This window comes from Prunus avium, chromosome 2, assembly GCF_965620075.1.
Source record: "Prunus avium chromosome 2, drPruAviu1.hap1.1, whole genome shotgun sequence".
NCBI classification, from domain to species: domain Eukaryota; kingdom Viridiplantae; phylum Streptophyta; class Magnoliopsida; order Rosales; family Rosaceae; genus Prunus; species Prunus avium.
Genome location: NC_142285.1, coordinates 42,352,424 through 42,368,498, shown reverse-complemented (window position 1 = coordinate 42,368,498; position 16,075 = coordinate 42,352,424). Strand labels below are relative to the sequence as shown.

The window sequence follows — 16,075 nt, the reverse complement described above, 5'->3', positions numbered from 1 at the left end:
CAATGCATGTAGATGTAGGTAGCAAGAAGATGCATGGTGATTATAAAAAGCATCACCCCAATAGATTGTTTGGATTGAGCTGGGCCAGCTTGTCAGCATATATATATATATATATATATTCTTCGTTTTATATTTTTCTGAAAATCTGCCTTACTAATTAGCACATGCATGCATGCTTATGTTCTACTCTGTTCATGAATCATGACATGTGACAAATTGCCTAATTCGCATGAATTTATAATTAATTTATTATTGTCATGGAAAAATAAGTTTATTGCCCGTACTTTATGATTGCATTATTATTGAACAACTATCATCTGCTAATTAGGACAACCCAAATGATGTCAGGATCGACGTCAATCTTTGATTCATATACAAGCAAGGTTTCTCAATTAATTATATATATATGTATTTGACTTGATCTTCCTTAAGCTTAAAATTAAGGAGATTTTTAACCGGATGTGGTTAAAGGAGCTAAGTAATCACAATCAGAATGAGCACATTAGATTTTTCGATTGTCATTACTTCAAAACCGCGACGTCCGCGCCGACGTGGATTAATAACAATTTAACATGGAATTTGCTACTATAAATTGCGGAAAGGGAAAAAAAAAAAACACAAACACACACATAAGAACAAATGGCTGGCTAGATGTCACATGCCAGGGCGGCAGGCACAGCAGCCAGTAAACTCTTAATTAACATTTCGGCAGGCATATATTCGTTTGGTCATTTTCTATTCTCTTAATAATAATATAGTTTCAAGTAACTAATGAATGAATATTCAGAATTATCTTTAAAATTAAAAGATGTGCATGCAGTCACTAAGCTTCAGCCACGCGAAGTAATGAAAATGCGATTATTTTAAAATAAGATTCTTTTGACTCTCAAATTTTAATAATTTTAGGCTTGGTTTCCATGCATTCAATGCAGCAAAGAGTGCCGGCCTAATTAAATTGTTCATAAGATAAGATATAATTAATTGAATAATAAGTCCCATAAGCCATGCAAAGGCCTACCCACCACAGCATGCAGTCAGTAATGTTAAATTATAGGATACTTGTTGCATTTCCATGCCTGCGTAGAGCTGCACTGCATTTCCATTGTCTTTCATAAGCTGTCTTTTATGCAAAATTCCTTCGTAGACAATGCCCTTCACCTTCGTAGCTTCCTTAGACAAAATTCCTTAATCAGTAGTGACCCGTGGATGTAAACTAAAGCAATCTTGAAATGAACACACATGTCGCAATATCAATGAATGAAAAGATTTTCTCTTATAAAAATATCAAGTATTCTCTATGTAGACAAGTTAGGCAATACTGTAGAATAAGAAAAATAAGGTCAACCATCGTCTTCTTGATGCAGGGCAGGGCCTCCCTCCTTCCCTCCCTCCCTCCAGCTATACAAGCAGTGTCTTATCTATTTGGTGGCATCCTGGCACATTTATCTGCATGGGGATCATCTCTATGATTCATTTGACCAACCAACAAGGCTACTAAAATATTGCCAACTTAATTCAAGACTTCAACGCTTGAGTCAACCACGTAATTAATTAATTTTCCAGGAGTAAAGGCCACTCCAGCAATTCAAACTCCTAAATCAATAATTTGTTTATAATTAATCACTAATTATATACGTATATACATTTGTATCTAGCTAGTTAGGTGGCTAGTTACGAGGTTTGACAGAGTGTGCCCGTGCCGGCTTAATCGAGATTAAGCATTGCATCTGCAAGAACTTGTAGTTAAGTTAAAGGGCTTCAAATATATTCATCTTTTTAGTTTGATGCATGCATCCTAATTCCAATATATATATACATATTTTATTTGAGGGACACCTTCTAAGGTACCCTACGAAATGTTTTTCAACGGTCCAAACCATCTATTTTTCACATATTCATTTAGTGATCATCCTTGCAAAAAATCATGTAAGTTGAATCATTAAGGCATCTAATTAAGATAAACAAAATCAATAAACACGGTACTTTGAGAAAGTAAATTTCAAAAATGTAATTGAGTGATCAAATAATATCGGATTCAAGTGATATTTTGTAAGGATGATCTTTGAATGAATATCTACATAATAGACGGTTTATATTAATAAAATACAATGCGGAGTGAGCCCTGTAAGGATGTCCCTCAATGGAATATATATATACACATACATACGTGTTTTCAACCAATTTATTTTAATAACAACTTTTTTATTCATTGATTATTTTGACCTTATTCCCCTCCAAAATCTAATGAGTTTCATTTTGATGTTGATCTGTTGTTGCAACAAAATATATGCTTTACTTATAGTTAATTAATAGTTAAGCGGATGTTAAAAGTCAATGGCAAGCAAAGAACCCAAACCAAAAGTCAAAACAAGCCCCATTATATTTTTGTAACTCAAAGGAAAGTCAAACTCAGTTGTCGTTATTAGCTGCTCAGCTCCATATAGAATAACTTTCTTTTAAATAATTTTTATGGGTTCAATCCAACATATAGAATAATAAGTGGAATATGAACCTAAAGAAATTAAAGAAAAAAAACCAAATATATGATGATAACCTTTTCTATGAGTATGATGGGAATATTTTGGACGTAATTAATTTAAAATATTAACCTTTACTTGTTACTCAGACCTTGGCATGTGATAATGTGCTCATGATGATGATGAATTAAGCTAATAAGGAATAATGGGATATGATTCCCTCTGCAGTTTCCAATTTCCAATTCTGATTTCTGAAATCTCTTGTAACAAAGAAAAGCAGCAGATGATAAGATGATATGTGTGTGTATATATATATATATAGAGAGAGAGAGAGAGAGAGAGAGAGAGAGAGAGAGAGAGAGCGCTTGGAAATTAAGGGAATTATTAGGTCACGTCAGGCTCAGAGTCTTGAAACTGACTGCCTAAAAGGAGTGAAATTGGCTGGTGGTTTAGGGATCATTTTATGCAAGTTGAGTCGCAAGTTGCAGTTTTTATGTGGTGTGAGTATATGCTCTTTAATTAGAATTAGTCTTTTTGTTTCAATTCAACAGTATTAGTAAGATTCCCAATTTCAGGAGCAGGGCTCTCCTTACTTTATACTCAATTAATTGCATTGCATGTGATTATTCATAATCAACTCACTAATTACTAATTAACTGATGACTAACACATCACCATGGTGCCCAAAAACGTGCATACATAAGACCAGGTCTTGAACTTGCAGTTGCAGCCAGCCGGCCTCTTGCACCGGCCAGCTAGCCGTCGTATCTACTTTGGTCCGGCCAATCAATGCACTCACTCAAATTTCAGTAAGTATTATTGAATATCATGATAACTTGAATTAGACTCACCCTTTTAAAATGATTTTAGTTTTTTCTTTTCTTTTTTGCGGGGTTTGGTAACCTTAACATGGATCTTTGAAACAATAGTTAATTAGCAAATCATGAAAAAATAAATTTAAGGAATTTTTTTGGGTCTGTGGTTAATAAATCTTGTTTCGATTTATCTTTGTATCCGAGTACAAAATACAGAGAGAGGGTTGGGATTGTCTGTTCCTGACCAAGTTGTAATTTGGCTACTTCCTCTGAAATTCAGCAGTGTACAACAGATTTTGCAGTTGAATTTCAGTGGAAGTGTCAAAAAAAAACTCCTGGAAAGACAGTCCTGCCAATAGAAATATCCTCCCAAATCCAAAAAAGAACAAAACTAACTCTTCTTCGTCTACATGCACATTGCACCCACCCACTACTATACAGCTTAGGACAAAACCCAAAGAAACAAAAAAATCAAAGACAAAAAAAAGGTGATTAAAAACTAAACTAAACATGTGAGTTATTATTATTATTATTATTATTAGCGTAATCTAAACAATCTTCCTTGATTTTAGCTTTCCTTGGCTTGTCTTCCTCAACCTCTTCGCTGTCATCAACCACCTCCTCAGCCCCGGTCAGCTGTTTGGCTTTCTGAGCTTCAAACTCCCAATCTGTAACACCTAAAACCACCAGCATGGTCAGAGCACAGCATCCCTGTGCAGCCAACAGGCCTAGCCACAGCCCCTGAAAATCCAACTCAAGAACGAAACCCAACCCCACAGCCACTGGCATTCCCACTAGGTAAAAGCACCCCAAGTTTATGTTTGCTCCAACTTTAGGCCTCGCTGTGCCTCTCAGAACTCCACAGCCTGTTGTTTGTGGGCAATTTCCAAGCTCACAGAGACCAATTATAGGCAAAACCATTGATGTTAATTTTATTATCTCCTTGTCCTGTGTGAACATGCTTGCCCAAATGTTCCTCACCACGACTGCAAAGATCAGAGCTACAAGGCCTAGTATGAAGCTGCAACACAGGCCTACAATGGCTGCAATCTTTGCTTTTTTCGGTTGGTTTGCGCCTATTTCGTTGCCAACCCTTGTGGACACACTGAAGCTTAGGGACGAGGGGAATATGTAGATCAGAGAAGTGGTTTGGATCAAAATGCCCATTGAAGCAACAGTGGCTCTTGGGTTTAACAGCAAACCACAGAGCAAAATCATGATCTCATACCACCACCATTCTAGGCACACAGAAATGCAGCTTGGCACTGCCAAATTGAGAAGAGTCCTCCATTCCCTGAAGCAGTCCATTGAAATCCCTCCCCAGGTTTTCTTGTGGACCCCAGAGATAATGATGTAGATGATTAAAGAAGCTACAAGATTGAAGTTAGACCAAACCCCACTTAGAGCCACACCTCTGATGCCTAAATTGAGGTACGAGACAAGAAAGTAATTGATGGGAATGTGAAGGATGATTGCTAGAGTGGCACAAAATGTTAGAGGCAGGGTAATAGATTGAGTTCTGAGGTAAATTCTCAAAGGGTGCAGTAAACATTGAGCAAGAAGGTCAGGGAGAGAACAGAGGAGGTAAAGTTGAGCTTCAGAGGCAATTGCTTCATCTTGGCCACAAAGGAGGAGGAGTTTCTTCATGTTTAGCCACAGAAGAGAAATGGGTAAGGATGTAAATATCAGAAGAAGTACTGTTCTCTGCAAAGAGAGGCCAAGCAGAGTATGCCTTTTGGCACCAAAAGCTTGACCACAAATGGGTTCCATTCCCATGGCAAGGCCAGAGAGAATCGAGTAACCGGTGATGTTAGCAAAGCCGACGGCGAGGGACCCGCCGGCTAAAGCGAGCTCGCCGAGACGGCCGAGGAAGAGCATGGAGATCATTGACCTGGAGTAAAGTAAAAGGCCAGTGAGTATCATGGGAAAAGCTATGCTGGCTATGGAATTGGCTTCTTTAAGAGCCAAGGAGAAATGGGATTTTTGGTGGGGTTTGTGTGTTTGGTGGTGTGCGTTTAGTTGTAGCTTCTTCTGTACTTGTTCTGGTTGGGATGTTGTGCTTTTGGAGATTAATGGGGTAGTGAGCGTTTTGGGCTCTTCTGAGTCTTTAATGGAGACAAGGTAAGGGTGGTCTGAATTGCCATTGCAGCAGGGAGAAGGAGATGTTAGCTTGCACATTATTATATGCGCTTAAGGATCAATCAACTGTAAGTTAATTTGTACAGGGGGAGAGAGAGAGAGAGAGAGAGAGAGAGAGAGAGAGAGAGAGCTGAGATTGTGGGGGTCTTAAGAGGGAGGGATGGTGGAGGGGTTTTTATAGGGGGTTTATGGGGCTTAGAATTTAGTGGAAACTTTTTTTTGGAGGGACTATAGAGTCTTTGTGATGACCGGCCAGCAAAACCTAGTGAGAGATGGGTGTAAAATCCACTTTCAATTCTCAAGAACTAAGATTTGGTTTAATTTTGTTTCTTCTTCTAAATTTATCCCCAAACCTTAAATTAAAGAAAGCCTCGAGACAGAAGAGAAGACGGATATACAGATTAACAACCGGATTAATATAATAAAGACAGTCAAAGTTCATAACGTTTTCGGTTAAGAGGCCATAATAGACACAGGCTAGGACAAAATATGCTGTTTGGAGTGTCTAGGCCAGTTATACATGGACTCAAATTTTTCAATACATCCAAAAGCCCATCCATTTGGGCCCACCCCACCTATGCTGTCTGTCTTTGATACAAGGAAATTTTCAATAACATTTTAACTTAAAGCCAGACAGAGAAGAGAAGAGAAAGATTAATTTAAAATATGAGATACCCCCCTTTGCAAATGCCAGCCTAAAAAAACTTGTTTGCTTCATGGAAACGGCTCAACGCTTTTAACTTTTTGTTTATTTCTACAGTCTGTGGCTTATGGATAGGTCCAAAGAAAAGAAAGAAGCCGTCATTAAATCGTTCTTCTTGTTCATGATCGCATGCATTGCAATTTGCATTCAATCAATTCAAATTCAACCATGTTTCAACTGCAGCAGGCATATGTTTCAAGGGCAGGCGCCACAAGTACTTGGGTCTCCTACGGAACCTTTTCCATTCAAAACTTGCCACTTTTGGGCATCTTTTCTTGAGAATAGGAGACAAGTCTTTGGGGTTCAATTCACTCAACTCTAAGGGCACCATTTGGTTCAAACTCCATAGGCCATTGCCCAATAGGGAAGCTCTCCGGATGAAAAAATAATGTGCCATTTTCGATCAATAATACTATAATATATAGAAAAATTATCCCATGTATCATTACGTTATTGACAAAGAATTTGTTGCATGAAAGTGTTTCTCCCTCCAGATGATGTAAACTCTCACTTGCAAATCAATTTTGGAAAGGAAAAGGTCAACTTTTGTTGGGATTTTTCCTTTGAATGTGCCCCTTAAAAAAAATATATTATTATTCTAGTAAGCCTTTGAAAGTCCTGTTGCTTCAAGTCACTGCTCATTTGAGAGAAACGTTGCCAAGTGGATGGCAGCCATGGTTCCAACGCTCCCACACGGATGAGTGGGTTGGTCTCCTTACTGTTTTCAGCTCTCTTCCCACCCGTATAAGAAAGGTCATAACCCATAAGTAAGCCCATGGTAAGGCGCAAGGACTCATTTTGAGTCAAATTATTCAGACAAAGACAATGATTTAGTCATAAAAACGTGTAGAAAATTCTACACAAAAAGAAGTCTGCATGCTTTGATAATTTGGTTCGCAATTGTGCTTTGACCCAACAATTCGACTTCTCCTTCCTGCTTTTTGGACTATTCGATTATAACTTCAGCAAATTGCCCATCCAAACTCATTTGTAGTTATTAGGAGAACCTTTTTTTGTCATTTTTATGAGTCCAACTTTCGGTGGAACCTTCGACGTGAGTGTGAAGGTTCACAAGATACCCTAAAATGAGAACCAAGAAAAGACGTTACACAGATCAAATTAAAATGAGACATATAAAAAACAAATATTTAGAAAGAAAAAAAAGTATGCAAAAGCCAAAGTTGGAAGAAAAGAAAAAAACTGCCGACTAGATTTAGATGTTGCAAAAAGAGTCGCAATCAACCCAACCGTGTGAATATATGCCTAAAGAAGAAGCGAATGCCATGTTAACTTTGTACTCTTAACAATTGGGAGAAAAACAATCTCTTCCAATAAGAAGTTCTAAGCGATATGGAAAAAGTGAATTTGAACCTATAACTTTGAGTGCATGGATAAGTATTCTTAACCACTTGAACTACATTATTTAAAAACTAATTTAGTCTTGACTGATGAAGCTCATCACGATATGAAGAACTCAATGAAATATTTCATTGCGGAACTCAATGAAATCCAAATAAAGCAATTTGATGTTGATAATTAAGGCTAAGATCCAGCACCGACTAAATCTCTAATGTGGGCTGAAAGTGAGGGATATACAAAGTTATACATAACATAATGAATCTTTGCCGACAATTAACATGCATGCCACAAAATTCTTCGGCATGCAATAAAAGCATTTGGACTATGTTGCAGGTGCAACTTAGAACTCAAACTCCCCCTCCCTCCGCCAGAGAAAAAGTTCAAAATCACAATTGGACTGAAGTTGGGATTTGTCGTGAAATTTCTAACTCCTTCATAATCTGTGTTGACAATGAAGAGACTTTTTTACAACTTTATTGTCTATATATATATATACCAATTAAGCACATGCATACATATATAATGTAGATGATGACTCAAAGTTAGTTGTATTTCTTTTACTTTTGACTAGTTGGTTCACGTAGCCAAATTATCAATCACAATCAAACAATTGGAAGACAATATATACCACAAGGGATCCTTATTGCATAAATAAAAGATGACAACAACATAAAACTAACAAGTTACAGAAAGCTCAGACATTGATGCTAATGATCAAGTTTCAAACTTGGTTCTTGGCTGATCTCAACAGAATCTAAAGAAATCTGCAATAGTGAACTCAGTCCTTTGTAATCAGCTGTAATCTTGGCTTTCTTTTTCTTTGAAAAGAAAACCGGTACAAAACAAAAAGGAGAAAAAAGTTAAGGAAACCTAGTTAATTTGGCTTTACAATGCTGTACGTATTTAGAACAATAGTTTGAAAACAAAAAAGCTCTTGTACAAACCGCTACTTCCTTTAACGATAATGTCATAGTCTTGTCCTTGGATCTAAAATGTCGAAAAAGTTACATGTAAATATATATATATAATAGTTCCAAATGAGATGATAAGCTTAATGGGGGGTCATGAGTCATTATTACCATTAATAATCCACCCGTTCACATTCTAATCCCAACCCAAAAAACGAATTAAGGATCCAAATTCAATGAGTCTTTGTTGTAGTCAAGAAGATTTTGATTAGGATGTAATTATATGTTGAACATTGATTGGTCAATGAATTAGGGATATTATCTAAGATCAACTTCTTAAAGTTTCAGTCCCAACCCATAGATGAGTTCAAAACTAAACTCGATGGGTGCTAGCTCTTCTTAACTGAGAAAGCACTTTTGAGAGAAGCATATTAAAATTCCTTTTTTTGACTTCGTCTTCTCCCTAAAAGCCATTGTTGCATATTGTCTACTTCACCGAAAGCCATTCCCATTTGGTTGGTAGTGTGGGAAGAGACAGAAACAGGGTTTGAACTTTGAATTAGAGATTAGTGAGGGATTAATTTGCTTCATGTTCACACATGTATATTCTAAGTGTGGAAATCAATTTACACGTGTCAGCCCTCCATATACATCATATTCTAAGTTATCCGAATGTTTCACGCGTCAAAAATGGTCTTTTGTTTTGTCATATTCATATACTGATCGGCTGTAGTGACCAGAATGATATGATATATGGATAGTGTAGTAGTAACCATAATGATATGAAATTTAGCACGAGACCAAAAAATAAAAGACGACAGTTAACTGAGATTCCAATTCCACTTGGATAATCAAGTTTGCCCAAAGAAAAGATGGGATAACTGACCCCATCTTACCACTTTGGCTGTTGCTTTTGAACGGTCGGGAAAATATTAGGCAGTGAGCATTTCACAAAACCCAATTTTTGGTCTCAGAAAAACTGCCTTCAATCAAAAGCCATTGGATTGGACTTTACGGTGTTTATGCCGAAAGACCTAATTTATGTAGATGGATTCGTTATTGTCAAATATAATCATCGAATTGATTCATCATCACAACACATGGCTTAAGTCATTTTCTGTGATACTCCATCGTCAATCATGGGGCTCTTTCTTTTGGGTAACCACTAGCTTATTTATTTATTTATTTATTTATTTATAAAATGACATATCTCTCTTCCCTTGATAAAAAAAGTTAAAAACCGATAAAAACGAACAAAACAAACACGGGCACGGTGCATTTGTTAGGACATGGACATTGAGCCATGCCGGCATTGAGCACTTAACAAATCAATAACACAGGAAACAAAAATGCCACACAGCTGTAAGCAGACGGAGATCAAGGCCGGCCAAAAAATTTAGACATAAATCAAAGACCAATTGAGGAATTTCCAAACACAAAATAACCTACCTTACGAACGGAACAATCAAGAAATTGAAATTGAAATTGAAATTGTAAACAACCACTTGGGGGGCCAAATTCTGTATCAAGTTGCTTGTTCAATAGCAATAATAAGTTCCATAAAGTTTTGAGCAGAAACTAGTGCAGACAAGTATCTAGAAGCTACAACTCGGAAATAAGGCTACAAGAAACTACATAAGCTGTATTACGATTCGACTCTACAGACGGAGTTTCCAAGGGAACCACAAACTGCAGCATCTCACAACCAGACAGATCCAAACCACTGATCAAGATCATCATCATTCCTCAGCTTGTGGTGAACGGCTGCAGTTAACAACAAAAGAGATGTGTTAACAACAAAAGACAAGACTACATTTATTTACAAGTATGAATAACACAATTAATAATAATCCAGGCGACTCAGATTGTAATTCAAACCTGCTATATCTCTCCTGCATGGGGCTTTCAGGCCCACCATAGTTAGGGCTGTCCCCCCTAGCTTCAGGCACAGAATTGGGGCTTGGACCGCGACCATGTTCAGGGCTGACCCTCTCTCTTTCATAAGGACTGCTGCTGGGGCCCCGACCATTTTCAGGACTACTCCTATCTCTCTTATATGGACTCTGGATGGCGCCATTTTCAGGACTGCCCCTATCTCTCTTATATGGACTCTCGATGGCACCATTTTCAGGACTCTCCCTATCTCTCTTATATGGACTACGGATGGGAGCATGGCCATTGTCAGCCCCAGGTCTCTCTCTTCCATAAGGACTACGGCTACGATCACGGATACGGTCTGCACTCACCCTCTCTTTCCGGGGACTACGACTAGAGACCCGGCCATGATCAGATCTCTCCCTTCGATAGGGACTTGGGCTGCGGCCTCGGCCATAGTCTGGACTTACTCTCTCCCTTCGATAAGGACTTGGGCCACGGCCATAATCAGGACTACCCCTCTCTCTGCGGTAGGGACCAGGGCTAGGGCCACGGCCATAATCAGGGCTACCCCTCTCTCTTTTGTAGGGACTTGGGGATCTTCTTCTATCACGGCCTCTGTCTAGTGACCTATCACGACTTCTCCTATCAGGACTAAAGCCATCTCTTCTTTCATCATCATCACGAACTGCATACTCCACTGATATAACTCGATCCATCAGCTTGCTGCAAAAACACATTATCAGCCAATAACAAAATGACACACGAAATTTAAAAAATCTAGCACAATGCTTGCTCAGAGAGAGAGAGAGAGAGAGAGAGAGAGAGAGAGAGAGAGGGAGATATCCACCTCATGTTCGTAGCTTCCAATGCCCTAGTAGCATCTTCTTGTGACTCATACTGAACAAATGCAAAATTTCTTCTGATCCTAACACTCACAATTTTCCCATATGGATCAAAGTGCCTCTCCAAATCCTTGGTCCTAGTGTGATACGGATCAAAATTTATAACAAACAAGGTCTTTGAAGGTCTTGTATTAGTCGAAGATCTTCTTGAAGCACCCGGTCTTCTAGTACCACGTTCATGCTGCAATACAAACACAGAAGTGCTAAAACCTGTACACTCTGGAAAAAAAACCTGACAAACAGTAACAAAGCTAAATAAGGATAGAAATTGCCTACATTTGCTACCTTCGTCCATTCAACACGAAGCCTGCGTCCTTTTCTACCAAATTCTTTCCGATCAAGTCCCCGAATAGCATACTCAGCATCTCTCTCATCTTCCATGTAGATAAAAGCAAACCCTGTAAAAAACGTAAAGTAAATATTCTGAATAGATTGAAAACAAATTCCATGTGTTTTTACCAAACAAAGGTAAGCATTCCCTGTAAAAGGATTCTTCAATAAGAGGCGGCATTCCTCCGTTCAGCAATGTACAAACCACCTAAAATTCTATCCTAATTAAACAGTTTGGCAACCTCCGGGAAATCTACAAACTAAGTGACCAGTAAAATTAGTAACAGACCTTGTATTATGAACTAAGTGATGTCAAGGGACAACAATCCAAAAGTGGATGTCTCATGGTAGGTCAATGTAAAGATAGTGCCTTCTCCATCTAATCTGCTGCCTCTGCCATGGGATTGGGCAGTGTTTCAATCTTGAAACATGTCTGAAATTGAGGGCTGGGCGAAAGTCATGAGGAATGAAAGGCAATTGTGACTGTGGAAAATGTGGGATGGCGGTAGTGCAATGGCAGATCAGAGTGACTCTTCTTGAAAACAAGAAGAGGAAGCTCGTCACAGGCAAGACAAGGAATTCTGAAGAGCCCATCCACTAGCCTGGAAGAGAATGGATATCCCAAGATAATCCTGCGTCAAAGAAAATGTTGAGTATGGGGGTTTATGCGTCAAAATATACATGCTTTTTTTTCTTAAACGTATCCGGAACCCCCACAGGAACTCAACAAAGGAAGACTGCTGTCACTGAGAGATTTCTGGATGATTCTTCAATGCGACTGCCGATGAAACAACGTATAGGAAATGTCACCACTACAGATGCAGACGTGCCGTAGTTGAATTGCCTTTTCTGCTGTAAGGCCCAGAGCATTCTCACAGGGTATAATAATTTTTATGTGATTGTTATTACAAATTTAAAATCAATGCAAATTACATGCACATATGCAAAAATTTTAATCTCCTGTTCTGGTCATGAACAGACTTCCCGGACAGATTATTAAAATAATAATTTGAACTCTGCACTAAGTTCCTTCAAGGTAGCAAACTCAAAACTGCGTGAGAAAGGAATGCTAGATTGCGGCAGCTAGTTCATGTTTATAATCATTTCTGTTAGTTCAAGAAACAAAGAACTATAAATCATTTATTTTACCAAAGCAAATGCGATGAAATACAAAATGACGACTAAATGCACTAAAATCACTTTAACACCAAATATTACCACACACAAGCTGTGAACTGTGTAGTCAGTTTTCAGGTGTTTAAGTAATTTAGTGAATTCAGTCACAATTTTGTATTCCCACATAATTGGTTCTGCAAAAGAAATTATTTATAACTCTTTTGGGATCAAAATTAGAGGATGAAGTCATGCTTTACACTATGAGAAGTTTTTTGGAGGGAGTAAGATGGGGGTGGCATTGGGTAGATGTGATGCAATGGCTATTTGATTGAGAGATAGTATGTTTGAAGATATTTGGGAAGAATAGATGGATAACTAGTGTCATTGGGTAAACAAGCACAACATAGAGATGAGGAAGGTTAACGCAATAATATCATACAGATACAACAAAAGAAATGCAACTACACAAGGTGAGCAAAATAACTCACCAGACTTCATATCCACTCTGTCAACTTTCCCATATCTACCGAAAAGCCGCTCCAATTCATTTTGTCGAGCATCATATTCAAAATTCCCACAAAAAATGGGCCTCATTTTCTGGTACAAGTTAGAATAAGCTATTAGTAAACATGCAAAATAATCTTTCACTGTCCAAATAAGAACGACAGAATGAATATGTTAAAAATGCAATAAGAACCAACTAACAATCCAACATCACCAAATTCTCACATGTACAAAAACAACAAGCATACCAGTTTGGAAAACACCACTGAACACCAAACATTCTTCAGAAGCAAAAACAACAAGGCGCTTAAAAACAAGGTAACTATGTTACGTTCATAGGCAAAACTCACAAAAAGCTCGGGTCTTTTGTGCATTAGTCTCAAACCATTATATTCAACCAGAAACTAAGACCTAGAAGTCACAAGAAATATCAACTATTACTGAAAAAAAAAAGGGCAATTCAGCTATGCATTTCACTAAAACCAGAAGTTCGGACCTAATTTAGCGAACGAAAAAAAAAAATCGGCTATTCATTTCACGAAAACAAGATCTCCAATTCAAATTTAGCGAAAAAAGAATATAAAAGAATACAAAAATAAAATTGATAACCAAAGGAATTTCCAATTGGTGAAATACCGCTAAATAGACAACAAATTTATAAATTAATTAAGGAAAAGAAAGCAGAAAACGAAGACCAAAGTCGCAGAGCAGTCAGATCTACCGCTATAGAAACCCTAAATGTCAGATCCCCATTCGGTTGCCGAGAGACGGTAGCTAATAACAAATTTGGGAAACAGCAACGCAAGAAGTAACCAGATCACAATTTTCGTTTCTTTCGAATTTTCTCGGGAACCAAGCGGAAACCTATGAAGCTTTTAGATAGGAAAACGATGATCAGGTTTCAGAATGTTTCTTACCTTCTCTTTTACAGACGACGATTTAAAAGCACCGGAGCCTCGAACCCTAGCGATGTGAGGGAAGTGGGTGATATTTCTTTGATTTGACCGAACCGGAGCCCTCGTGAGTGTAATAAATAGTACAAGAAAACAACGTTTTGGATATTGTTGAAAAGGACCCTGTATTTTAGTGTATTTATAAAATTGGTCCTTTCTGATTTATCGAGTCACTTTGATAAATAATAAAAATAAGGGGAAAATAAGATATTTTTATCATCTGAACCCACCACGTGCGCCGTGTCGGTTTGCCAAAAATATATTTGCCGGTTACAAGTCTGGGCTGAACATGACGGCCCAGTTTGGACTAGGTAGTCTTGGGTTCATTACTATTGGCCCAATAGTTTGGGTTGATTGAGTTTCTGGTCCCTGGATTCATAATTTGAAAATAAAATAAATAGTATTTTTTTTAAAACAGAAATTATACATCTAGAAATATGCACAGGGAGCTTGTTGTTCAAGTGGTTAAAAATATTTACTCCTTTACCCGAGGTCGCAAGTTCGATTCTCTCTCCCTCAATATTGTTTGAGTGTTTGTACAGATAATTGACTTTGACTCGAACTTGTCTCTTTATGTATTACTTCAGCATCGTACACACATAAACTCTTAATAATAATTTATTTTTCATACAAAAAGCAAATCAAATAAACCAAGGAGCTTCAGAGGAAGAACCAAACTGGGTGTCCCCTGAAAGAGATGCGCAACATTGATTTGGTCCGGCAAGAAATTAAAATTTGGTTGAACTTGTAATTGGTGATGAGGTTGAGGTTGTTGTAGTCCTTCCTTGTCCACCACTAGAGCTAATGAAGGCAATCTCAGCTCGTGTTTTAGCTAATTGGCATTCTGCCTTGTTTATTTCTTGATGTAATTGTGAAATAGTCTTAACACAACCATACACACAATCTCGTGTTCTACATTCAGCTTCATAACACAAAGTATCGGCTGCTTCACCTCTCAAATGGTGTGGTAGTTGCTGAAGAAGAATCATAAGTAGGGAAGAAATCATAGTTAGAGATTATATAAATACAAAATAATTTTCTCACAAGTTGGTAATTAAGTAAGAAAAGATGTATCGATCTTATACACAATATAGTTACATATGATAAAGATTTTGTCTAGTGACACTCAATCTTCACGAATCGAAAAGTGTTGGAAAAAAATCATTTGAACCTTTAATTTGTAGGATTATTACCTGGAGCATTTTGGCAACATTGCTGGCACCATAGATTCTATGAACAGAGGCAAATCTTTCAGGATTATTGGGAGGAAAATAAGGAAAGAATATGCAATCTGAAGGACATCTCCTTCTCAGATACTTGCAAGCTGCACAACGACCAGAAATCATGACCCAAAATCTCACCAAAATAGATTTTCTCAATCGTTTTGGAAGAAGAAATCTTAGAAAAGATTTGATTTGTGGTGTCTAAATCTTTTTGGAAGAAGAAATCTATTTGTATTGGGGCCATGTGTTTAGCTTTGGAAAGGATTTTCTCCAACGGCTAGTTTTTTATTGTCAAATTGAAGAAGATTGAGGAAATTTGATTGGGATGGTAATAGAATGGTAGACTTTTAATTAGCGTTTGGTTTCTCATTTTAGATTTTTTGGCTTATCACAAGATTTCCATTCGAAAGCTTTGGTATTGAACATTCCCATTATATATTTTTGGGAAGCTAACGGTGCAAGAGTTGACTAAATCTGATTTGTTTTAATTGTTCTGAAGAACTGATGCAAGGGCCTTACTCAATGCTGTTTGGTGCAGGCCCTGCCCAGGCCCAAATTAATGAGAGAGAGAGAGAGAGAGAGAGAGAGAGAGAGAGAGAGAGAGAGAGAGCGAGAGCGAGGAAACATGTACATGTCAAATTATAATGTCTTAGAAGCAAGGAAACCATATAAAAAAGTCTTAAATTTGCAAAACACAAACTAGCAAGATAGCCAAAGTTATGTACCAATATTAGTCTCTACTACTATAGCTAACAAGTCATCTATCTA

General features: G+C 37.7%; 2 protein-coding genes and 1 pseudogene across 8 annotated transcripts; all 3 read right to left on the bottom strand.

The window, feature by feature from the left end:
- Positions 1-3,666: 3,666 nt before the first annotated feature.
- LOC110767762 (MATE efflux family protein) lies at positions 3,667-5,591 on the bottom strand. The gene has a single exon (XM_021971408.2). It carries the CDS (start codon positions 5,468-5,470, stop codon positions 3,797-3,799), a length of 1,674 nt encoding a protein of 557 aa, XP_021827100.2. The 5' UTR covers positions 5,471-5,591; the 3' UTR covers positions 3,667-3,796.
- A 4,295-nt stretch (positions 5,592-9,886) lies between these two features.
- Positions 9,887-14,197, bottom strand: RS41 (RNA-binding (RRM/RBD/RNP motifs) family protein). 6 transcript variants are annotated; one of them, XM_021971374.2, is made up of 6 exons: positions 14,049-14,197; positions 13,116-13,224; positions 11,458-11,579; positions 11,127-11,362; positions 10,280-11,002; positions 9,887-10,165 (listed from the first exon to the last, which is right to left on the bottom strand). In XM_021971374.2, the coding sequence occupies exons 2-6, from the start codon at positions 13,219-13,221 to the stop codon at positions 10,141-10,143; spliced, it is 1,212 nt and encodes a 403-aa protein (XP_021827066.1). In that variant the 5' UTR covers positions 13,222-13,224; positions 14,049-14,197; the 3' UTR covers positions 9,887-10,140. The 6 variants fall into 6 exon arrangements, with proteins under 6 accessions (XP_021827066.1, XP_021827068.1, XP_021827067.1 ...); XM_021971376.2 differs by having other exon boundaries at positions 11,467-11,579; XM_021971375.2 differs by lacking the exon at positions 14,049-14,197 and adding an exon at positions 13,853-14,037.
- Positions 14,198-14,725: 528 nt separating this feature from the next.
- LOC110767591 (LOB domain-containing protein 23-like) lies at positions 14,726-15,486 on the bottom strand (annotated as a pseudogene). The gene is made up of 2 exons (XR_015833388.1): positions 15,278-15,486; positions 14,726-15,058 (listed from the first exon to the last, which is right to left on the bottom strand). The product of XR_015833388.1 is annotated as an LOB domain-containing protein 23-like (transcript).
- Between the last annotated feature and the right edge of the window lie 589 nt (positions 15,487-16,075).

Bases quoted from the DNA above. Each gene is read 5' to 3' on its own strand.
- LOC110767762 (XM_021971408.2), bottom strand. From the start codon at position 5,470: ATGTGCAAGCTAACATCTCCTTCTCCCTGCTGCAATGGCAATTCAGAC.
- RS41 (XM_021971374.2), bottom strand. From the start codon at position 13,221: ATGAGGCCCATTTTTTGTGGGAATTTTGAATATGATGCTCGACAAAAT. The intron at 11,580-13,115 runs GTGAGTTATTTT...CGTTTTTTACAG, and splicing joins CAGAGTGGATATGAAGTCTG to GGTTTGCTTTTATCTACATG. The intron at 11,003-11,126 runs GTGGATATCTCC...GTGTTTTTGCAG, and splicing joins TTGGAAGCTACGAACATGAG to CAAGCTGATGGATCGAGTTA.